At 38.8% G+C, this 24,915-nt stretch overlaps 1 protein-coding gene across 4 annotated transcripts in view; it reads left to right on the top strand.

The window, feature by feature from the left end:
- LGI1 (leucine rich glioma inactivated 1) overlaps window positions 1–15,920 on the top strand; it is a 33,929-nt gene extending 18,009 nt beyond the window's left edge. For 3 of the 4 annotated variants that reach the window (XM_075026077.1, XM_075026075.1, XM_075026078.1), the window contains exons 2-9: window positions 2,976–3,425; window positions 3,809–3,880; window positions 7,590–7,661; window positions 7,765–7,836; window positions 12,010–12,081; window positions 13,338–13,507; window positions 13,933–14,097; window positions 14,182–15,919. In XM_075026077.1, coding sequence (XP_074882178.1) covers window positions 3,235–3,425; window positions 3,809–3,880; window positions 7,590–7,661; window positions 7,765–7,836; window positions 12,010–12,081; window positions 13,338–13,507; window positions 13,933–14,097; window positions 14,182–14,999 — 1,632 coding nt within the window. In that variant the 5' untranslated portion in view covers window positions 2,976–3,234 and the 3' untranslated portion in view covers window positions 15,000–15,919. Of the gene's footprint in view, window positions 1–2,975; window positions 3,426–3,808; window positions 3,881–7,589; window positions 7,662–7,764; window positions 7,837–12,009; window positions 12,082–13,337; window positions 13,508–13,932; window positions 14,098–14,181 lie in introns of those variants that run through there. The other variant, XM_075026079.1, reaches the window with a different exon arrangement.
- Window positions 15,921–24,915: the final 8,995 nt, after the last annotated feature.

Genomic DNA, 24,915 nt, shown 5'->3' with positions numbered 1-24,915 from the left:
GCCGGCGAGCACCTCCGCTGCGCGGCAAGGTGAAGATTTTTCAGCGAAAACGTTGTCCAATGCAGACGGGGAGCAGACCGAGTAACGCAAGCCACGGCTCCCTCATCCGCCCTGCCGGAACCTTGCCGAAAGAAAAACAAATAAATTTTGAACCACATCGGGCCTAATCAGTACCCGAAACACCAGCGAGAGCGAGCCGGCGAGGACCTAGAGGCAGGCGCTGGGCTGTGGGCGCAGCAGGCCGTTGCCTGCTCCGTTAGCCAGAAAACAAACAGCCCTGGCATAGGTAGAGGGTGAGCCAAGTGTTGCAACAGCTGGAGAGCAGCTACGCCACTGGAAATCCACACACCAGTTTGTTTTTAAACTACTACATGGCAAGAAATGAGGTGCTGAGCTTGGCACAAAAGGACCCTGGATAATGTGATTTACCCCTCTCTTTCGACGGAGCTGGTATAAATATTCATAATATTTGCGATTTTGGAAAAAGTGGTTGTTTTGGCATGTGGTTTGGAACAGAAAACTTCCAGGCCGTTCTCTGCGTGGACAAAACTGGAGTCAGGTTACTGCTCTAGCTGCAGAATGTGCTTTTGTTACCAAAAAAACGCCACACTGCAAAGTTTTCAGGAGGTTCACAATGTGGCTGGAGTATTAACTAAAAAGAAATGCCTAAGTAATTGATGGCGGATTTCAGTGAATGAGCCGAAGGAAATGAAACACGGGGTTTTACCATCAATGGCAAAATATTGCCATGGCAATGGGTAGCTTTGCCAGGAATAAATAAACAAACAACAACAGGCCTCTTCTCTTTCAGAAAAAAGTTAGAGAATTTTCTGTTCTCACCTCACTGAAGTCTGTGCCTTTGGACATCTTGGAGGGGAGAAGATGGTGTACCCTACTTACGCAAGTCCCACAAATCCAGCTCCCTTCTCAGTTGTACAATTAGATCATTTCCAGAGCAAGGAGTAACCTTTATACCCAGCGGAAGGCATTGACACTTGCTTTATAATGATTTCAGTGCTTTGATTACTGTATTTCTGTACCATTTTCCTACAGAAGGTGGTAGGGCTCAGAAATAACACAGCTCTGTGTCATTCCTAGTTGAAGTCAATCCTGCTTCAGGAGAGACTGCTGACAGGGAAGATTTTCTTAAGAGCAAAAACATGGGCCCGCACTTAAATTAATAAAGAGCTTTAAAAAAACACACCGCAGAGGGCGAGGGAGCTGAGAAAGCACGAGCTGCCCTTTCTTCCGCCCGCACAGGTGCCTGGCGGGGAGCGTGCTGGTGCACAGGCACCAGAGTTGTCTCCTGGCAGGGCCTTCAGAGGTGGTCCTCTGCCTCTGAAAGTTTTCTGGACATTTCTGGCCATCCCCAGTCCCTCAGAGGATGCAGTCCCACCACCAGGTGTGAGCTCTGTGGGTCTCCTCTCATCCCAGGGAGGCAGATCTCAGCCACCGCCCAGGCAAGGATTCAGCAGCATCGGGGTCCTGCCTGGTATCTGCCCATACACTGAGTTTCTGACAGTTTTGCAGGCTCTTGTTCCCCTTTGCCATCTTTCACCTATAGCATATGAAATTCCTGCTAGGCACCCATATCTGGGTATGTGCTCGGGCCTTGCTGGTGTTGTTCCCAAGGAAGGCAGACATGGCCCAGTGTTGGTCTTGAGATTTCATGGCTTGTAGGGTGGGAGCAATAGGCCAGAGCCAGGTGGACATGTGGAATCAAAGGAGGAGCAACCAGAAGTCAAGAGACATCTCCTCTTCAGGAGGTCAAGTGTCTCCTGGTGAGGAGTTGGCACCTACGTGAAGGAGCTAATAGTGAGCATGACTGTATTAAACTTCTGTACCATCGGGTAGACCCTAGTAGGCTTTGTAAACAGTGCTGCCAGTCTGGTGGGGAAAGTGTCAAGACCTATTAAAGTTTGCAAAACTCCTCTAATAGCAATCCTAGATTGGAAAAAAAATCATCCCATATGGCTTTCCGGCTACTTGGCATTCATTAGTTTTGTCTTACCATTCTTTATGTAATAACACTTAGGTGCTGCTTAAGTTCCCTATAAAATATTTAATGTTTACTGTAAAGTCTTCTGGCTGAGGACTGTATCTTACAGAGTATTCATACTGCACCTAGCACTAATTTCAATTGCAGCCTCCAGGCAGTGTTGTAAAGATTCATTATTACCATCAAGATCTGTCCCTATCCTGTCACTTTTCAAAGAAGGTCCATTCTGAACTACAGGTTTAACATAGCTGGCCTTTAAAAAACAATTTTCTTTTTTCCATCTAAAATAATCAAACCAGTCTCCCAGCAAAGAAATTTTTTAACTTGAACTTTTAATTAATGTTGTCCATCTTGAACGGTGCTTGATCGACTTTATTTAACCAGCTCAGAAAACATGTAACAAATAAGAATGTTTCTTTTTCTTAAAAAAAAAAAAAAAAAAAAAAAAAAGGCAGTTGGAGTCTATTTTGCATGAGAAAATATTTTCTTTAGGAATGACAGTTGTAGGCATTCTCTCATACATTGTAATATTTTCCATGTGTGGCAGCTTGTTTTTCAGTGGTACAAATATGTGCAATAAGGGCTAAGGATAAAAATTAATCTAACAGCTTTTGCAGCAATGCTTTTGATGGTTTCACTTGATTTCATTTTCCTGTGGATACTGCTGTTAGTTCTGCTGCTTGCAGTATGTGAAGCATAATTCTCAAAGGTTCACGAGGTTGTAGGGATCCAGTAAGAGATGACTGATTTCTCCCCCCACACACATACACTCCACCCCACACCCACTCACCCACCCACCAGCAAAACATAATGCTGTACTATTTTTGGTAACAGGGAAAGGGCCTCCCTGTGAAAACAGAAAGCAGTGTATTTCTCAGTTACATCACTTTGCAATCTAATGCTGTGTTGTGCTCAGTGTTTTTGTGGTGATGCAAGTCTTTTTTTTTTTTTTTTTCTTTTTTTTTTTTCCCTTCAGCCGGTTGGATTTTCCCCATCTTACAGCACCTCGCAGGTCTCTTCTCTGAGCAGTACGTTGCCTGAGTGAGTGGAAACATACAGATCAGCTGCAGGTTTCTGTCTACAAAAACAGAGTGAAAGAGAACGAAAAGGGTTGGGAAAGCAGAGACAAATATTGACCTGGACTTATAGAAAGACATCCAATGGCTGAATAAAGAACCCCTGTTCATGTTTTGGGATATTCTTTCAACTGGCTGGAACGAGAGCGGATCAAAAGAATGGGAAATGCCAGCAGACCCTTTAGAAGAATTGCTTATTTCTTATGCCTTTTATCTGTGCTTTTGCTGACTGAAGGGAAGAAACCAGTGAAGCCAAAATGTCCTGCCTGGTGTACTTGTACCAAAGATAATGCTTTATGTGAAAATGCCAGATCTATTCCTCGCAGCGTTCCGCCTGATGTTATCTCACTGTAAGGGCTGTAAGCATTTGGTTATTTAATTTATGATTTAAAATTAACTAGGATGTGTGGTGTTTTCAGTGCATACGGAAGGATGCTTGCTGCAGGGAGTACCTCCAGCATTCAGAATCATCAGCTAATGTGTTAAAATTGTGCTGCATCCTTGAATCCTGATTTTTACATCTCTTTCATCTGTCTGTCTGTCTGTGTATGTGCACACATCCCATTTTATACCTTCTTCTATACTACATGAAACCTGTAACATTCATTTTTTGGGGTTGTTTTTTTTTTTCACTTATATAAATAAATTTCTCTGTGATGACCATATCAGTATTATAACCACAGATATATGAGAAGACTACATTAATATAAGGTTGTTTTTTTCTTCTTTCCAGATCCTTTGTGAGATCTGCTTTTACTAAAATCCCAGAAGGGAGTTTTTTGCTCACACCATCTCTGCAGCTTCTGTGAGAAATATTTATATGATACAATTTTTGTTATGAAATGTCTATGTATCCATAAATATTTTAGAAAAGGTCTCAGTATTAATTTTCTAAGAAACAGCAAGAGAAGATTCATTAGATGACAAAATACAGGACTTCTTAGCAATTTGAAAGATAGTGCATGTTTAATTTTTTCAAAGTGTATCTACTTAGTATTTTACAAGGCTATCTGTTGTCAGTGCTCCTTTGAATGATTACATGCTGAAGCTTTCAGTGACAGAACGTATGTTATCTTCATTATACTTTAATTAACATTACAGTAGGGACTTGAGCATTGCAACAACTATTGATGTTTCTTTTCTGCAGTCCTGGGGCCTGATCCCAATATAAAGCTGCCCATTTGCAACTGCCGCCGACTGTGAGCTCAGAACCCCTCAGATCAGGCCCTTCATTGTAGTGGGACAGGTCCTGAAGTCCTTTTCCATGTAAAATTGCCATTGACTTCTGTGGAAGTTTAGTCACTTCAGTGGGAGTTTTGCCTTCATAGCGCCTGGATTTGACCCTATTTGTTATCTCATGTTCTTTGAAAAAAAAACACAAAAGTAATGAAGATTTTCTTTCAATTAAAAAAATTAAGCGGTTATTTCAAAATGAAATACTGCCATGAGGTATACACAGGAAGAGAATATTTTGGGATGTTTAAATATTAGATGCATTTCTATATAGGATTTTCACAGGCTCACAGGCTTTCCTAGAAATGTGGGCATACGATTATATAATTGCGAGCTATACAGAGGTAGAGGGGGTGTAACCTGAACTGTTTATAGTGGATGTGCTGCCGGCCTGACACACACCCAGATTTGTCTCAGAAATCCGGCAAGACGGACTCCCTGCTGTGATCAAAATCAAAATTGGACTTCTGTCCCAGACTGACTTCCCGTGCACTCTAGATGTGGTCAGAGGTGTAACATTGATGTATTGGAGCCCTACGGCTGTTAGATTAAACTGCTGGTGCACCGGTAGCTGAAGCCCTGACCCTAGCTGTACTCTGCTACCTCAAGTGGAGCTGATAAGGAGGTGCAGACATACTGTACAATTTTGGATACAGGGTAAATAGGTAAATGCAGTTACTATGGAAACCTAAATGCTTTTCCATGGTGCTTTATTCCGGAGAAGCTTTTCCCAGGTGGTCACAGATCACGAAAGGGACACATTTCACATAATTCCTGCAACGGACCTTTCAAAGGAAAGAAAAAAGAAATAGCAGCATTGGTGGAGCTTGTATCTGAAGAGAGTGAGTAGGACATCATCTCTTTTGGGTACGATACACCACCTACACTTAGCGATCCTGCTGCCAGGGAGGCAGAATTGGGTAGGGTGGAGTAGGACAGACATAGTCATCTTATTTCGAGTTATTATAGCGCCCGGCACAGTGGTGTCTGGCAATGGCTTATGGCGTTTTGGTAATGGTAATAATTTGCATGGTCTGCCATACACTGAAATGCATGTTCTAAGCTGCTGTTAATAAATGCTGCAACAAAAGCTCTAACCCCAGAAAAGCTGCTGATCTAAGGCAAATGACTCCTTAAACACGGACCATAGGAGCAGGATTGTGTCTGTGGGGCCAATACTCCAGATTGTATGTGGGAAAGAAAAATTTCCACCTTTGGCAGAAGGCAGTAAGGGAAATAAGAATATGGAAAACTCAGGTTAATTAAAAATTACAGTAAGTTTTAGCTTTGCATGATTATAGCTATATCGGTAGGTTTAATTTAGCCAATAGCAAGATTTAGCAGCCTGTAAGTATTTCTATGTAATAGTCTCCAGCATTACATTTTTAAAGTCCTTGGTATCTCCAGTGTGCCAGTCACACATTTCTGAGTGTGGAACATATCTGCCACTATTATTATTTACTACTAATTTTACTGTAGCAGCGGCAATGGCCTCTGGAAAAATCATGGTCTCATGCTAAACGCTACTTGTAAGTCCCAGGCCAGCAGAGCTTTTCTTCTCGAATAGTACGGATGGTACGCTCTGTGCTCTTCATGTGACAACAAAAATAGGAAGAACCTACACAGCTACAGTAAAGTGCCAGCAGGAGTGTTCCCTAAATGTAGAGAAAAACTCCCTGCTCTCATCTCCAGCACTCATAACTCTGCTTATCAGCAATGTGCTGAGGGTGCCCTTACAAACTGATGACATGAAAGTCCATAGAAAGAAGGGGGGTAATCATGGCACCATGATCTGTATGTGCTAGCAGCATACAGTTCCTGCTAAGCGATATAGTCCCTAGCTACAGTGCAGTATCTTCAGCCTCTGTCCCCAGAAGTAGCTAGCTGGTGGGTCACAGATCAAGCAAATCTGGTGTTTGAGGTCAGAGAGTGGGAGAAAAGCCACTTTGTGCATCAAATACGTGTGATACAGCCATTGGGGAGAGGTATGAGATGGGAGGCAAATAAGCTCACCAAGTGCAAGACCTGTGCTATAAACCTGGTAATCTCCAAAATAGCTATACTGTTTAAAGAGATACCACCCTGTTCTTTAAATTACAAGGAGGGTAGAGTGCAGAAAAGGAAAAATTATCCAGTGAAATCACATCAGAAAAGTAAAATTAGTTGCAGGCACCAGATTTACTAAATTGGTCTTCTGGTTCAGAGATTTTACAAAAATACTCATTTTCTCTAAGTAAGGAACATATTTAAAGTGGAAAAAGCACAGTCTGCAACAACCAAGCGAGAAAATAAATTAACTGCAATTTATTCTTAATGTAAACTTCAAAATAAGAGATTAACTCATTAAGTGTATTAATTCATACTTGGAAATCTTGCATTCCTGAATGCCTAAGGATGTCACAGGGTAAATCTATTTATCCATCAGGTCCAACTGAATAAAATATAGATGTGCATCTAGTATTCCACTGGGGTAAAGTTCATTGTACTTGACAACGCTTCACCATATTAAGGGTGTGGCAGTCCGGAGCTGAATTAAAATGGAAAAATGCAAACATGGCTGATAAGTATAAACAAAGCTGAAAAAAATCAATGCTAGTCCCTTTTAATGCTTACAAAATTACATAAAATTAAATGTATTGCTGGTATTTTTACTGCTAGATGGATGAAAAATACATGCACACACTAAGAGCTATCTCCAGCAGGTATAATGTGGTCTTAAAACTAATTCTGATTTGAACACTGACTAAATTAAGAGATTTTCCATTTTTTTCTCAGTAACTTCTCAGTACCCTCAGGTCAAATATGCTCACAAGTTTAACTTGTAAATTCAGGGATTTTCCTGGCTGTCAGTGGTGCAAATTCAACCTGATGTCTAACCAGCTAACCAGCTGGATACTTTCCCTATGTTGTCATCAAAAGTAAGTGTTCTTCAAGACAATTTAGGCCTCTGTAGTACTTGAACATTTCATTTTCGTTCAAGTATGTCTCCAGTGGCACTTGTACAATCCCATTGTTTTACTGGCATGATAAACCCACGTTTGCATCCCACAGAAGTCAATGGAATTTTATCAGATGGCCCCAGTAGGCAAAGCAACGAGTTGTTTGGTCCTTCCCTTTGCACCAGACTATGGTGCAATATATCAGCCTTACAATACTGTAGTGCTTGCACAGACAAAACCATGAAACCAGGCAGTGGAAATTTGGCCTGCCATGGCTTGCTGAACCATTTTCTAAAGGTGCTAATAATCTAATGGTCTTTTGTTTTGCATCTCTCTACGCAGGTTGTTTACATCCAACACTTTTGATGTTATTAGTGATGATGCTTTCATGGGCCTTCCTCATCTAGAATATTTGTGAGTGGACAAAAGTATATTTCCTGGCATTATTGAATAGAGTGGGTGGGCTTCCAAGTTCCAGGCATTGCTTTGACCAGAATGACTTTACGACCCGTTACAGGTTCATAGAGAACAACAGCATTAAGTCAATTTCAAGAAATACTTTCAGAGGACTGAAATCTTTAATTCACCTGTAAGTAAAGTGGTTGAATATATTACTTGGTATATTTAATACAGTAACTGAACCACTGTGTTGTTGAATTTCGCATTTTGATATATAGCTGTTCACATTTGTTTAAGCGGTATTAATAGTCATTTAATTAGAATGTTAATCTTTGTGTTTCCACCAAAGACTTCTGAACTGTGGCGTGTGTAGAAGGCCAGGACCAAAACAGTTTCCAAGCAGTACATGTTTGGCAGTAGCTCCCCAACTTTCTCTGCTCAGAGCACTGGGGATTTCCAGCTGAGCACGCAGGAGCAGGGGGAAAGCGGGATGGGTCGGGAAGCTTGGCACTGACGAGTTGAGTCCCATTTTGGGACTTGGAGAGGAGGAAGGTGGGAGCTGTGGTCAGCACCGAGGTGCCGTGGTGGTGAGAGGCTGAGGGGCGGACACACACCTGTTCCCAGGTGCCCCAGTCTGGTGTGGATCCTGGAGAATATTACAGCCATTCCTGGGACAGGCCACCGCTGTCTGTACCCGTGTCCACTTCAGCCAGTGACCGTATCCAGCAGAATTTGACCAAATCAAATTTGAAAATTCCCACCCAGAACAATTTTAAATGGAAGAGTTGCAACAAGACACATCTATTATGACTTACTGATCCACTTCTTCCACTTAACTGTAGGGCATAGCAGCCTTTAGACTCCACAGGATTGGCTTCAAAGCCCTGCACTGCACCCTGTCCCCTCCTGGACACCAGCAAGAGCATCCCACGGTCGGGATCTGTCACGCACTGACACCAGGGTCTGCTTAACATTCCTCGTGTTGCTGCTCAGCCCTTCGGCTATCCTGAAAACACGGCCAACCCTTGCCCTGCGACATGCTGCAGCCCCCTTGCTGCATTAGCCGAGAAGGGAAATCAGTCAAAGGCCCTCTGGATGCTAATGTGGCTGATAGGAGCAAGGCTTCCCGTGCTCACACCAGCTGAGGCATTTCTCACGCGATGCTCTGCACACTGGCAACAAATACCTGTAACATTTCACTGCAAACACAAGAGTAGCATCCTCACGCTCTGAGCTAGCAAGACAGTTCTTAGACAGGCTTTTGTCTCTTATCTTACATCAAGTTCATCTTTTAGCAAGAATTTTATTTTAGCAAGCTATAAATTTATTGAAAATACAATATGTACTGTAAGAAAACATAAAAAATACAAAAATACTGTAAGAAAAGGAGGCTAAAATGTCCGGGGTGTGCCCAACATGGGTTTATACCCAGCATCAAGCATTTGCATTCTGAAGCATATATCTTGGGGTGTGTGTCATAGGCAGGGGAGTGGATTCTGACCTTTTGGCCTTAACACAATAACCTCCAAGAGGGTTTTAAAACAGGGTCATTTAACTTTTTCTTTCATATATTTTGACACAGGAGAGAAAGCAAAGGTTCCATTGTAAACAGTTAATGCATAAATATAATAGTTGAATTGCAATTCACCATATCCTTCACCACATAGTAAATGTACCATAAAACATTTTACTCTTCCCTTTTTGGTCAGAACAGACAAGACTAACAGCTGGCTGAAACCAAGCCTACTGTGACTACTTGTGTAGATAAAGTTACTTATAGAATGGCTCTAGGTCTGAGGAAGAGGAAGGAGAGAGGAGAGGGAAAAAGGTATATAAACAGGATGTGCACATCCCATAAAAATCCATATTAGGGGTATAGACTTAATTACAGTATTGTTAGAAAAGGCAGATCATTGGATAAGGCTGGTAACTGGGACCCCATCTTCAAAATATTTGTGCACATGAATAGCTTTATATTCACAAATGGGTCCAGTACATTATTTATCATATTCATTTACTTATTTAGTAGCTGTTGCTGCCAGTGAGCAAATTGCTTTTTTAACACAGAGGAAGGCACAGTTTCTTCTCCACAGAGCATACAGTCCAAGAGTAACATCTTGTCTTGCCTGTTATGCTGGTTTCTGGGGATGTTTCAGCAGTTTCATAAGAGAAAACATATGCAAAAGATAGAACCACATTTGAGGAGCGACTGCGGTTTGCATGTGGTTGCATGCACATTTTTGGGACATACATTTGCGCACCATGCTGCTATTGCGCATGGAGTGCTATTCATGAAGACAATGAAAAATTTGTGAAAGTAACTGCAAATGCAGGTCCATTAACCACACAATGTGACTAGTTTAATCTGCTTGCAGAACCACTCCCCACCCTCTGGGGAAAATTGCGCATACATGTTAAGAAATATCATTTGGCACCCTGAGGCATTTCTCATTTAAGAAACAAGAGAGTACTTGTGTACATAAAATATATTAAAAAGAATCATAGTAAATAAGCATACAAATGAATTCCACTAAATTAGAGAAGATGAACTTTGTTCTATTTATTCTGTTCACTTCCTTTTCACAACATAACTTTTGGAATGCAGTAAGCTATCCAAACATTTGTATTTTTATAATGCAATTAACTTTGATAATTAGAATGTGTCCTTATTGTCAAAGCAAGCCATCTAGTATTTATTGTTATGCAGCACAATTTATTTTCTGCTCAGAGTAGATTTAAGAACAGAAAAATTAAGGAAAAAATAGCATTATTTTACTAATTTACTAAGTTAATGTCAAAATCTTACACTTAGGATTGGACAATAATTTCTATGCACAATATATAATTTTGATTGCATTTCTTTCAGAACTGCAACCATAAGTTTAACTGTATTTTTGATTCAACCTTTACTCTCTTATTATAAACAAATACCACATACAGGACCATCTAGGAAAGCCAGTGTTTTCTAATATATAAGTATGCTTTTTAACAGTGGAATAAAAAATGCATAATTTTCATCCAAAAATTGGCAATTACATAAAACTTGTGTAAATTTTTCTGTCAGTCATACTCTCATGGCAGTGGTAAACCACTCCTACTCCCAAGTACATCATCCCTTTCAGTTTGCTATATAATAATATATAAAGAATATATACGGTATTAAACCTGCCTCAGCTTGCAAGTCTGCTTAACTTTCTCCATAGGACTTACCTGACTTCTAAAGAACCACTCTTGAGTGTAAAATTAAGCGTAAGTGAAGCACATGATACATACACCAAACAGTATTAAAATCAGGTGTACTTTGAAAGCGGTGAAGTCAGAATGGACTAATGGCATCATCCTGTATTTACTATTCCTGATAAGGCAAACACTTTTAAATGAGGCAGCAGACCTAGTATGTCTGGGTTTGTTCTTGAATTCAACTATGCACCTAAGTGGCTTTGCTTGGCTACAAGAAAAAACAGAAGCGGTTCTAAGTCTTACTAGCTACAGATTCTAACTGGTATCTTAAACTAGAATGATTTCTTTCCCTTTTCATTTCTTATAAGTAATAAATAATTTTCTTAATCAAGAGAGGCATAGGCTATCCCCTACAACATTATTCTTTTCCTGTCATGCCCTCAATGACATCTCAGATGAACCCAGACCTTTGGTGGACTCACACAGACGTGTCTGACTGAAATGTAATATATTGCTTGTTCAAAGCCTACTCACATTTCCTCATCACTTTTACTAGCTAGAATACTCACTGAGTTTAAACAAGTTTTCCCAACATTAAAAATTGGGAATTAACAGCAGTTTTTTGCTGGTCTTATACACACATAATCACACATACAGAGGCACATTCCAGGAAAGAAATTCATGCCAATCAGCAATTTCTTGTCTATTACTGCATATTTCCAAAAACTATGACCTAAACCTAAGTCCAACGGAATGAAACCTAGTATTAAGATTTTCCTTCCAGAAGAGATACAAGAAAGTGGGGAAACTGCAGTAATATGAACACCATGTATTGGTATCTCATAAGGAAAACATCAGTAGATCCAATCATGAGTAATTGTTTTAAAATAGTGGTGCTGGCAAAACACCAGAGGTGATTGCACTTTTTACCCTGCTCAGTCAAATATTGTAGATGCTGCAAGGCTGCTGAAGAGCGGGAAAGCAGGAGGAGACATGGCATTTTAGTGGAAGAAAAGGTCACAAAATAAACGAGCTATTCTTAAAAGCAATCTTTTAGAACTGAGTGCTGGAGAATACCAGGGTTCTTTACCTTAAGAAAAAAAAAAACACCTTGCATTTTACACCTTGCAAAAATGTGTAATTTCATGAACTAGAACTGATACTGAAGTGTCTTCTTTTACAGGAGTCTCGCAAATAATAATCTCCAATCGCTTCCAAAAGACATATTCAAAGGCTTGGATTCTTTAACAAATGTGTAAGAAAGCAATTAATTAATCTATTAATTATACTAAAAATATAAAGAGGTGATTTTAGAGGACATTCTGAGTAACTATGCAAACCGATAGCCAGTAATGGGATCTTATTACTGGGTAGAGAATACCCAATATGGGTAGGCTTGGGTTTTGTCTACTGTTGTTGATAATTTGCTTTAGTTTTGAATACTCCACCAGTTATGAAGATAAGTAATATAGTTAATAATTATATAAGAGACCTGCATGTTCATTAAGGCTGAGTGAATAAGAAGGAAGTATCCTTAAGGATGCATGAGAGAGCATGGCATGAGGGGAAGATGGAAGGTACTTAATGGAGTTACATTTCTATGTGCAAATAATTTCTAGTAAGGCTATCTTTTATCACAAAAGCATGTGTCTTAGTAAATACCATATCCCATACTAAATCTAATTGCAACCAAACCAAAACATGAACTTGTTTGAATATGTAACTTCAATACCAGTAAAAATACAAAATATAGATAAACAGATAAATCCTATAGTTGCTTCACTGAAATATGTCCTGTTTACAACCCACCAAATTCTGGTTCACCTGATTTGGGACAATGAGCGCAGAACATTCTTTGCCTGCTCCCTGTATTAACAAGGTAGGCTGAATTCATAGGGTAGAGCTGCAGAGTAAGATGTGGAGATGGTCAGTATATCTGGTTGCATTACTTGGCATGACTGATCGTGGCCAGGTGGTTACTCAGTCTGGTCCTGGCACTTGCCCGTTCCTGTACATACGATCAGAAATCTGACTGAAGACAGCTGTAAAAGACTTGAACAGAACTCCTTTGCTTGTGTCTCCTAAAGCCCTAAATGAGTATATCTAAAGGAGATAGCAAATACTGACTGGCTGACCATCAGGTTACATTAGTTCCAGTTTTGTTATCTAGAATGCTCTTATTGAGAAAGGGTAACTCAAAAGAAACAACCTCCTGAAATATGGGGCCAACAGTTTGGTAGGCTTTTCTGTACCTCTAAACTTGGGGAAATCAACAAAGATTTTCTACTGATCATCAAGTTAAGTTCTTCTTGATTACCTTAATATAATTAAATCTGTGTCGGTTCTGGTATGTAGATTTAACTATGGGTCAGAACAAATTAAGCCAGAAAGGCATCAACTGAGAATAAGCAAGAGGGCACATATTTAACAAGAGCTTAGTTTGTTGTTGTCCTGGAAAGAGGAATACATCAGCTGACTACTTATTTTCAATGCATGATTTATTTGTTGTAGAGATCTTAGAGGCAATGCATTTAATTGTGACTGCAAACTGAAGTGGTTAGTGGAATGGCTGGGCAGCACAAATGCAACAGTTGAAGACATCTACTGTGAAAGCCCACCAGAATATAAGAAGCGCAAGATCAATAGCCTCTCTCCGAAAGAATTTGATTGCATTATTACAGGTAATGTGCTTCAAATTATTTAATCTTGTTAAAGTCAAAGCGATATATTTTTTTATTCTAGGGTCCATTTTTGCAGGAAGTCTGCATACTGGATGGAACTTCCACTAAAATCAGTATGAATTCCGTGCAGGTGTAAGTCTGACGTGCAGATCACTTGGGAGTGGGGTCTTATATTGCAGCTTCTGCTCAGACTTTAATATGCTATATAAGGATTTGGAGAACTGGGACATAAAACAGCACCTCTTTTAATTGAGAAAGACTGAAAACCAAGTTGCAGTGCTCCTTTATCAACAGGAACATCGGACTAATGATGAAATACTGTAATTTGTAGTAAGTTGGTTAAAAACATCTGTTAAGCAGATGTTTTTTCAGTACAGTATGGAAAGTATCTCTGTAATTATTGTATGTTGTGTGCACTTTTGCAGAATTTGAAGTTTATCAGTCCCTGCCATACCAATCTCTATCAGTAGATACTTTCTCATACATGAATGATGAACACGTGGTTATTGCTCAGCCTTTTAGCGGAAAATGCATCTTTCTTGAATGGGACCATGTAGAAGTGATGTTCAGGAATTATGACAACATTACAGGTATGAACACTGCTCAACAAATAACATTACAACAGCTGATCCAAAAAGTGGTGCTAACCCTGTCTTTTACTTTTCTTTTTATAGGTACTTCAACTGTTGTGTGTAAACCTATAGTTATTGAGAGTCAGCTGTATGTCATTGTCGCACAGCTGTTTGGAGGCTCCCACATATATAAAAGAGATATTTTTGCTAATAAGTTTATAAAAATTCAAGATATTGAAATCCTTAAAATCCGAAAACCCAATGACATTGAAACTTTCAGGATTGCTGAAGACTGGTATTTTGTTGTTGCAGACAGTTCAAAGGCTGGTTTCACCACAGTTTACAAATGGAATGGGAATGGATTCTATTCCCATCAGTCTCTGCACGCCTGGTACAGAGATACTGATGTGGAGTATCTTGAAATATCTGGCAAACCACATTTAATTCTGTCAAGTAGTTCCCAAAGACCTGTAATATATCAATGGAACAAAGGAACAAATGAATTTGTTAAGCGTTTTGATATCCAAGATATGGAAGATGCATATGCAGTGAAACATTTCAAAGTGAAAGAGGATGTATACATTTGCTTAACAAGATTTATTGGGGACTCTAAAGTAATGAAATGGGGTGGTTCAGCATTTCTGGATTTACAAAGGATGCCATCCCGAGGGTCAATGGTATTCCAACCGCTTCAGATAAGTAATTATCAATATGCCATTCTTGGAAGTGATTATTCTTTCACTCAAGTCTATTATTGGGATGCTGAAAAGGCAAAATTTGTGAAGTTTCAAGAATTAAACGTACAGGCACCAAGATCTTTCATACATGTCTCCATCGATAAACGAGATTTTCTCTTTGCTTCAAGTTTTAAGGGAACTACATTGATTTATAAACATGTCATAGTTGACTTAAGCGCATGACACTCATAATTCTGAGATTACACCAGACTTTCTACCGTAAGTGGACAAAATGAACTAAATGCATGATGACTCTCTTATCTTACTTCCAAATGAATGCCTTTAAAAGTTGAGATTGCTAGAACAAAGTATTACTAGTATCTTCATCTTTAATTGTCAAGTCTAGTGGTGTTGGAAGTTGCATTTTTTAACAAAAAGAAATTAACTGTTCTTTGCATCCACGATATGTAAATATGTGTGCAACTGCATCTGTTGCTATAAAGAATATTAAGATGTACTTTTCCATTTATTTATTCACCTGTTTGAAACAACTGCCAAATAAAATGTTTACATTTTGTGTCTTTCACATTCCAAATATTATTTGCAGGTGATACTTTCTATTTGTGTATATATTATACACATATAAAATAAACCCGAGAAGGCATATTGCCCAGTACAGTGTTGTACTGCATGGAAGAGGCACAATAACAAAGATCAGGTGGGTTTTACATATAACAAGGAGTTCTTGGTAAAAATACAGCATTGAACCCCAATCCTATAAATTATTGCCTGGACATATCCTTGCATTGATGTGAAGCTTTGCTGATTTAAACAGGACTCCACCCAGAAAAAAGCATTCAGTTATATAGATCTGGTTGTAGGATGGAGGATTCAGTTACATAGATCCAGTTGTAGGATGGGGCTTTGTACTGTGTATAGCTGGAAGTACCTGATTTTCTAAAAATTTACAAAGAAATCAACAGAATAAAAGACAATGTAAAGGTCTGTCTTTCTCCACCTCATGCTGAAGCTGCACAAAACAAATCTCTGGTATAACTCTGGGGTTGTTACTGTGCTGAAAGCTAAAAGCACAGCTTATTTTTCAGCTAGCATCATTTCTGTATCTGAACTGTCACACATCACTTGCATGAATTCTGTGTGTCCCTGTCAAGTCTTTCCACTGTAATTGCAATTATTTAATCTTCAATGAATTTATTCATTATTCTGAATGAAGCTAATGAATGTGAAGTCATTTTTTTCCACTATCCTGCAATGAAGTTTAGTAACAGATACTTCTGAAATTAGGGAACTTTGAATGCAGCAGGACAAATATAACATATGCAACTCCAGGAAAGCTACCTATATCTGTTAAATTATGCCAAGTCTGGATTTGCCATGAAAATCTATTACAAACTCAAAGTTAAAATAGTCTTTTGTTTATGTACATCTAGTGCATCACTTGTGAGAAACCTACAATGCTGCTGAAGATACTTTGGTGCAGCTCAGGAAGAGAGCTCAAGTTGATTTTAGACACCTATGCACTTCACTTGAAGTTATCAAGCCTTGTGCTCCAGTGCCATCTTTAAAATATACACATGAATACTGTATATGTTTATACACATTTCTAACATTCACAGACGTTGATTGGCAAATAAGACTTATCATACTAAGGTAATCACACAAGCTGATTCTGCAAGCTGGCTGGTCCATGTACTCACAGAGACCCCCAAAATGGCAGAGCATTATGGTGTGCTAAGAGCACCTGCAGCAGAAAAATAATCATTAAGAAAAAAAAGACGTATAATGTATATTTTAAGAAGCCAGTCCTAAACAGTATGCTTCTGTAATAAAGAATAGAGGTTTTTTTGTATTAAATGTTATTTGAAAAGAAAAAAAATCCCATGTGAAAAATGCTACTCTAATAAGTTAATTTTTCCGATGCCTTTTTATCCATAGCTGCATATACTCTGGTCAGTATTTGGCTTAATAACTACCTATTCCATAAGTATTTACAGTGTGACTAGAAAGATTTTAAACTATGTTTCACAGTTGAAACCTCCAAATTTGTTCTTAGTAAACACATTTCCAAAAATCCTCTTGATAATTCATCACTTGCCTGAGAGGTTTCCTTTATACATTTTTAGCTTTTGTATGATTTCAAACCCCAGATGAACCCAAATAATCTCTTTTATTATTTCTCAATGTTGGCTTCACATCTGTGATTGCCAGGTCAGTTTGTCCATCTCTTCTTCAATCCACTTTGCATGGCAAAGGAATGAAATGGAAAGTCATGAGCCAATCTCCAATCTACCAGCAAATCATAAAGTGTTTTCTACTTTATCTTGTCTTTTGTTTCAGTCTTTTAATTAAGGTCCTATTGAATTATGTGCACTGATTTTGATCTGATTTCTCCCATTATACTTGCCTACGTGCACTCTCTATCAAATTATATAGATAATGGCTATGTATCCTTCTCATTATGGACATACTATGGACATCTGTCTGAGTTTAACTGGAGTTGGATAACCTTGCTAATCTGCTACCAACATTTATTTACAAACACTATACCCCAACACATTGCCTTACAATTGTATCTTGAGAAGGTTATGTTTCATGGAATTGTATTTCAGAGCCAGCCAGCTACATGCCCTATGCTATAGCAGTGCTATGACTATTTTCCTGAGTTAATTTATTCTGAAATAATATGAGGGATTTATGGGAATTCACTGTTACTCCTGGGTTTAAAGGAAGAGTTTAAAAGCCTGCAAGGGCGTGAGTCACTAGAATTTTACATTCACAATACCTTTAAAATGAGCCACAGTACAGCGGAGGGTGGTAAGGGATTAATCTGCTGGGTTAATCTGCTGAAGTACCCAACTGTGTTATCAGTTTGGTTATTCCTTCAGGAAATTTTACCTGTAGTCAAGCACCAATGGTTTGGGAAGTTCTTAATGCCTATGTCGTTTCTGGAAGGTCAACAAATCACTATAAAATGCTGAATTTAAATCTGTACTCTTTTGAAAATCCCTTTCTCAAGTCAATTTATGTCAGGTGGAGGTTCACAGGGACTACAGCCAGTTTCTTATTGTGCAAGTATAGCATTTCATTGCACCACATAAGGAATGGGGTTATTTTTAGAACAGAACTCATAATCCTTAACGTAGAAGAGCGCAAGGGCTCATTAGATGGCTCCCTATGCGGTTCCTAATTTCAGAGACTGGACATTTTAACAGCTCCTCTGAGCATAAGGCTATATTCCGTCTGGGTTCTCTGCTCAGTATTCCTTCTAGTATCAGTGGAAGTCCCAAACAAAAACTAAAATAGAACCTTTTCTCATATATACATTGATACTTTTTAAAGATATTTTTTAAAAAAATCCCTTTCTTTCAGCAAAGTCTATGTTACTTGCAGCTGAATGGTTGTCTTCTGTGGTTGTAATGGATTTTCTAAACTCCCTAATCGTTTTGTTTATGACTGACAGAGTATGTAAAGTACTAAAAGTATTATAGAAGATAGTATTGAAGGTTATTAATGGATACTGCTGATCCTTGATGCTGCTTAGTCGTGTTAATATCTAAGACAGAAAAAACTGTTAATTGAATTGTATTGTATTCCTACAACTACTTCATTATATTTTTAATGGAGCACAAATATAAAAGAATATACACTTCTCTACTCTGGAAGGGAGATATAAAATACATTCAGAATACCTGATATTACACCACGTGTAGCTTTTTTTTTCCTTGTCTGTTGTAATGTCTAGAACTTGCAGGGTTTTTGTTTCTACTTATTTCCCATTGAAAAAATATTCCAAAATGTACCCTTCCTACTAAGAAGAAAATTCAGTAGGGAAAAATCTCATTCTGTAAGGTAACAAAACAAACAGAAATAGGGACAAATTGTATTATGGGTTTGGAGTTGCATTTTAATTATAACTTCTATTAATTATATATATATTTTTAAAAACTTTATTTGAAGGGGTGATAACAGCCATTCAAAGTACACTTGAGGATGGGAAACAATTATTAGCCTCGTTAATAATGTGTGATACGCTTTGATATGTTCTAGTGGGAAGCTAAATGTCTAACAGCTGTATTTATGTATATGCACATTACAATATATTGTGTTAGTATTCAGTGGAAAATAAAGAATATTTAAACCATAGAAGTAACAAACAGTCTTCAGACTGTTGATGAACACTACTGATAATAGCACCAAGAGAAAACAGAGAAGTCAGCATGCCCAAAATGTTACAACTAGGGGCAGAACATAAGCGCACAGCAAGTCTCAAGTGTCTGGGAGTCTTCCCTTTCAAGGAAATATTTTCCTTACCATGAAACACATAATGCGTTCCTCCCTAGCAGGGACCCCTGAAAATCCAGACGATCACCCAGGTCTTGCAAAATATAGCAAGCGGCTTACAAACTTAATGCGCTACAGCCATGACCTCAATTTGTGGCAATTTTTCCTTTTGACATCCCTCCATTACATCAGTCTCAACAGCGGTGAAACAAATGGAGCGGTACGTAGGCTACCGCCCACCGAAAGGGCCAGGGCCCTGCCAGGGCGGGACACAAGTTAAGCCAGGTTCAGCAGATGGAAAATGCAAACCCAAACACTCAATTCACTCAGCTGTTAATGCCTCTCCCACTGCCTACCAGGTTTTCTCTCCGATTTGCAATACGTATTGCAAACACTTGCAGCTACCTGTCATATGCCTGCAAGCCTTCTCCTCTCATGCTTGCTGATCTGGACACCTGAGCGTGGTAGTAAAGCTGTGATTTAGACTTCTATTGATTAGAATGGCTAAACATGTTTTTGTGGTTGGGAACTAACCAATAAATGTTGAGGTCTTGGAGAGTTCGATTCCTCAAGACTGAGCTGCAGTACACTGCCTGACTTACTGCTAATGGCAACTTTTCTTCATTACTGATGACTCTGAATTCTAATGGCTGGTGTTACAGGCATGTCTCTGTTTATAGTTCACTTAAACAAAGTGCTCAGAGGCCAACCTAACCCTATTCCCATTCAGGAATTTTTCTGAAATGAAGTATAGCTACAAAGACCTCCAGTGTGCTATACAGAAGCGGTGTTGTATTTGTGCTTTGGGACTTCGAATTTCTCCAATTAGTTATGCTAGTGTAATACTTCTGTCTTCAAATTTGTTACAGTAGAAAGCAATTTGCCCCAAAATATGCATATTTATATTCATATAATTGTTTATTTATTCTCCAAATAAACTGAAGTGGATGATGGCAATAATTATGTTACTGTTCCCAATCTCCCATTCATCAAATCAATTTTTGAATTCTTAAAAGTTGTTTTCAACTCAGCCTTACTTTATGCTTCCTACTGAATTATTTCAATTGAAAAAGGACTTTCTGACCCATTCTCACTTCCTGTTTGAAGGCCTGGATAGCGACAGCAGTATGTTAGCAAGTTGTCAACCTGCCCAGATGGTGAATATCCAAGAATGCTGAAAGAGCTTCAGAATAAACAGGCTGATCTGCTAAGAATACACAGTCCTTCATTAAAAACCATTTATGTGCAAAAGAACTGGAAGCAACAAATATCGTCTCTATTTTTATAAAAAGTTCATGGGATAATCAGTGGAGTTTCAGACCAGTAAGATCCGCATTTATATCTGGTCGAAATCTGAAATGATAGTCGAAAATGGAAGTGTAAAATTTCAGGAGAAAGTAGGTAACTAAACAAGCAGGACAGGCTGACTAGTGAAGTTCAGGGTCCAGAAATGCAAAATATTATACATAGGAAAGAAATGCTTGCAAGGTTTAAAATTAGCGGTAAAGAAAGGCAACTTACTGTTGTGAACAACTCAGCAAGACACTAATCTCAATATACAGCTACAGGAATAAAAAAATAAGGTTACAACATGTGCAGGGTAGTAGGGAGCATACAACACTATAGGTTATGGCAAATCAATGCTGTTGCCTTATCTGAAATACTGCATGCGGTACTAATGTAGCCATCTCAGAAACCACACTGCAGAATGATTAAAGACTCAGGGAAATGTTGAAAAACTCATTGAAGGTGTGGAACAAGATGACACTCGACTTTAGCAAACACCAAGCCATAAACGAAAATACCCCCCCCTCAATTAAACTGTGGCATTCATTGCAACAGGCAGTTGTTGAGAACAAGAACATGGCATTCAGAAAAGTCAAACGTAGACAAATTACTTAAAAAATGTATTTCTCTTTTTTTAGTACTTAAAATAATTTCTAACCATTAAGGAAGAGGAGGTTCTTTGGACTTCTGTCAGAAGCATCTGGCTGTAGCCATTTTGGACAAGAGGACAGCCAAGCAGCTGGATAATGAATGTGCTCCAGTGTGGCATTTCCTATTTTCAGTCCTGGAGACACACTGCTCAGAAATTAGCTCAACTTTGTTGCCGAGATTCACAAAATAAAATATATAAGATGAACATATGAATTAGCTGTTCAGAAGCGTTTACAATACTGAGAACATGAACACTGAAAAAATCTGGAAGATACCGGCAACATATATTTTGAGGATGTCAACAATAAGAAAATTTTGGCAAGCTATTTGCAAGTGCTTGAAAATGTAACTGCACAACTTTGGCTGGCTTCAGCTATGTAAGTCCTGACAGACATAGACTCCCCTGGGAAGAAGAGAACTCAGTCTTTTTATAAGCTTATTATTAAGAGTTGAATATTAGAGCTGTAGAAATACTAGTTGCAAAGTACCTTATCATTAACCAGGTAATGGTATTGTCCTGTGAGGGAGTAATTTCTAAAACACCAGAACACACCACCAGTTTTGGAAAAAAAAGCCAAAGAAAGAAAGAAAGAAACAACCCCAGATTTCACAATTTCCAAATAACTGTGAAATTTGAAAACTCTGTCCTGCTCCCTTTTATCCTCCATGTACAATAGCATAATGACGCTGCCCATTCAGGAAAAACACCAGTAAGTATGTTGCTCCAGAGTGCAAACCAAAGGAAGAAAAAGGACAAAGCTGGAACAGAAACAATGGTTTGTGGTCAGGAAAACTCTTTAGTTTTGGAAAGTTTAATTGCACCTGTGAATGTCTAAATTTTCTGATATATAGAACATTACTGAAAAGAGAACATCCTCTAAATGTTTACTTTTGAAGGCATTAGCTACCTGGGTTATAAACTGCAAACATCAATAAAAATCCACTGCTTTCAAATAATCCATATGTGCTGACATTAGCCCAGTCTTAAACCCTATCTCTAATTTCTCCTTAGCCCAATTTAAGATAACAATAAGTCCTTCAAACTAAACTCACTTCAAGGCTGAGACCTAGAAAAAATATCTGGTACAGCAGCCGCTAAGAAAGCTCTGCCTTTCTATGCAGGGTTCTGGAGTACATCAAACTGCAACAGCAGTATAATAATCATATTTTATTAGCTTGAACCAAATAGGAAATGAATGCTTGTTCCAGGAGTACAACTCGTTTCAGAATTTCTGTAAAGTTATTTTGAGAGCAGTGACACTATCAAAGGATCTAAGAATTAGAAAAAAGGAAGCTAATTTCAACTGCTTCTCAAAAAATCCTACTACTGGGGTGGTTGTGACTGTTGTCTGAAAGTATGCATAAATGTAACTAGGTAAAACTGCAAAATAATCAGTTAATTCAGTGACATGATCTGTAAAGTGTACCTGGCAAGACTATTACAAATAAACGATGCTACACTGGTATCACTGTATACAACCAGAGCTCTCTTAAGACAGTAAATTGCAAGGTTCTGTTTCCCTGTCTGAAAGTACCTTGTAGCCCTCCTTGTGCCTGCGCAAGGTGCCGGCAGCCCAGAAGCTGCACTTGGAAGAAGGGAACAAGCCCATGTGTGCCGCAACAGTGGCAATTTCCTTGATGTACAGCCACGGACCGGAGGCACTCCTCCCAGAGACAAGGACAACTCAGCAGGGTCTTGAGGACGCCAGCTCTTGCATTTCGGAACATTCCCGGTTTTGCTGGTATTTCAGAGGGAGTAATCAGCTTGCATGTGTCATCAAACCCAAGCTCACTTAGTGTCCACTTGCCGGGGAGTCAGGAACAGATTGCAGAGAGATCAGCACACTCTGCAAAAGCTTGGTCAGCCCATTCCTGAGGGGCTGCCACACTGGCACTGCTAGCAGGATCCGAGCTAGCTGAGGTTACAGGGACATTAAAAATAACCTTTCGGAGTTAGACCAGGGTTCATGTGCTCCAACATACTGCCTGCTCGGCCAGAAGCAATGCTTATTAAAAAAAAAAAAAAAAAAAAAGAGTATGAGAAATACAGCATGATGATTTCCCAGGATACCCTCTCAGCCTCCAGCAAGGAAGGAAAAGAAACCATGCTTCCTGCCTTAAGGAAGTATTCTTGTGGACACCAAAATGCCTAGAATTGGTACATTCTGCATGCTTGGCAGTAGCAGGGTTTTCTGCTATAATGAGGAATGCAGTTCTGCATTGCAGCTCTGGGAGGTAATGAAGGAGCACTGACTTCCCTTAAAAAATAATGAAAACTAAAAAGACCCCACCTGTATCTGTGACTCGGACAGATGGAAAAGGTTTTAAAACCTGTGTTGCAAGGTTTTCCTCCCGTGACACCAAGTTAGGGTTGTATTTCAGATCATTCCCCTTTGAACATACTAGCACAAGCAAATTGAGAGGAGCAGACATTGTGCTAGCATGTCAGAACAAGATGAGAGGTGCACAGGCTGAATCATGTTAGTGTTTTATAGATATCATATGTTTATATAAATACAGAAAATAAATAAGTTTTATATAAACAATGTATCATTCATATATATAAATATATGTACATGTGATAGAGTCCCAATACACTAATACTGATTCATCACCTGTGACAAGGTTATGTACATTGTACGTAATGTTTGTTCAGGGGAAAAGTAGAAGCCAAGGAAGAATAATCTCCTTCAAGTAAGGCATGTAAACGAATGCTTAATAATTACAGGAGCTGCAAGTAAGGAAGTTTCCCCCTTCCTGCCCTGCAGAGCAGCCCCAAGCAGATAGCTTACAGAATAGGAAACATACTGTGTAAGTGCCAAGAAATGCAGCTCATTGAAATAGTTCCCGCCCCCTCCATGAAGATAAACTATACATTCAGTCATTCTTATTGCTGTAAAAATCAGTTAAGATGACAGTGAAAAAATATAATTGAACATTATCTTCTTTTAACAGCCACAAATGCCATTATAGAACAAAACAAAACAAAACAAAACAAGCAAAAATTATCAGTGGTAACTGTAAGCAATTTCCACTTTCCTCCACTCCTCCTTTGGAGCTCTAACGCTCCATGGCACTCAAGCCGTACTTCTACTATCTGATTTTTGTGCTGTACTGCCTGCCAGAAAAGAAAGCTCTGGAAAATCACCATGAACTTTAAAGTTATATAATTTTTTATTTCTCCTTCTCTTCTCTCCACAGTGCTGACTGCTATGAAGGAAGAAAATACTTCCCCTTGTCTACTACTAATTCTCTACCTAAGTAATTTAGAAAGACCATGTATTTCATGATTACATTATTTCTATTCAAGCATGTTGCAGAATGGTAACTGATACCTGCTGCCTACTCCTCTTTTCTCTATATATATTTCAGAGAATATCTGCCCTTCCCTCTTCCAAGCCCTTTGGCTTTGGTAGCTGTGTTGAACAAGCTTATACAGTAATCTCTCCTATACATAAGTGGAGATTTGCACTAAATAACAGGACAAGATCCTAGGTGATTTCCAAGAACTCCTCCAAGGAAAAGGTGGAAAAAACCAAGTCAAGTTATCAAAATTGCCAAACACAATTCTTTTAAAGATCCAGAAACTGGGATGGATTTGGGAAATAATTTTAAATGAAAAAGATGTTGGGGGCTGAAAATGCCAAAACATTAAATTTAGATATTTCCAAAATAAAATATTTTATTTTGGAAATATCTAAATTTAAGCAGCTACCAGGAGGAGATGCTTACCAGGAGGAGCACCTACCCAGGGCAATCCATACATAAATGCTAGCATGCCCATTTTTTCTCTTCTACACATCAAATGCCCCTAACGTTTGGGTTTTTTTTCTGGATTCCTTGTTCATTTTCTCTTATTTTATTTTTGTTCACTGTGCATTTCTGTATGCACTGGATGATATTACTCTTTATGAGTAAA

The sequence above is a fragment of the Buteo buteo genome, chromosome 4 (genome assembly GCF_964188355.1).
Source record: "Buteo buteo chromosome 4, bButBut1.hap1.1, whole genome shotgun sequence".
Classification (NCBI taxonomy): domain Eukaryota; kingdom Metazoa; phylum Chordata; class Aves; order Accipitriformes; family Accipitridae; genus Buteo; species Buteo buteo.
Note: the sequence above shows the minus strand (reverse complement) of the source record. Positions and strands in the feature narration are given on the sequence as shown.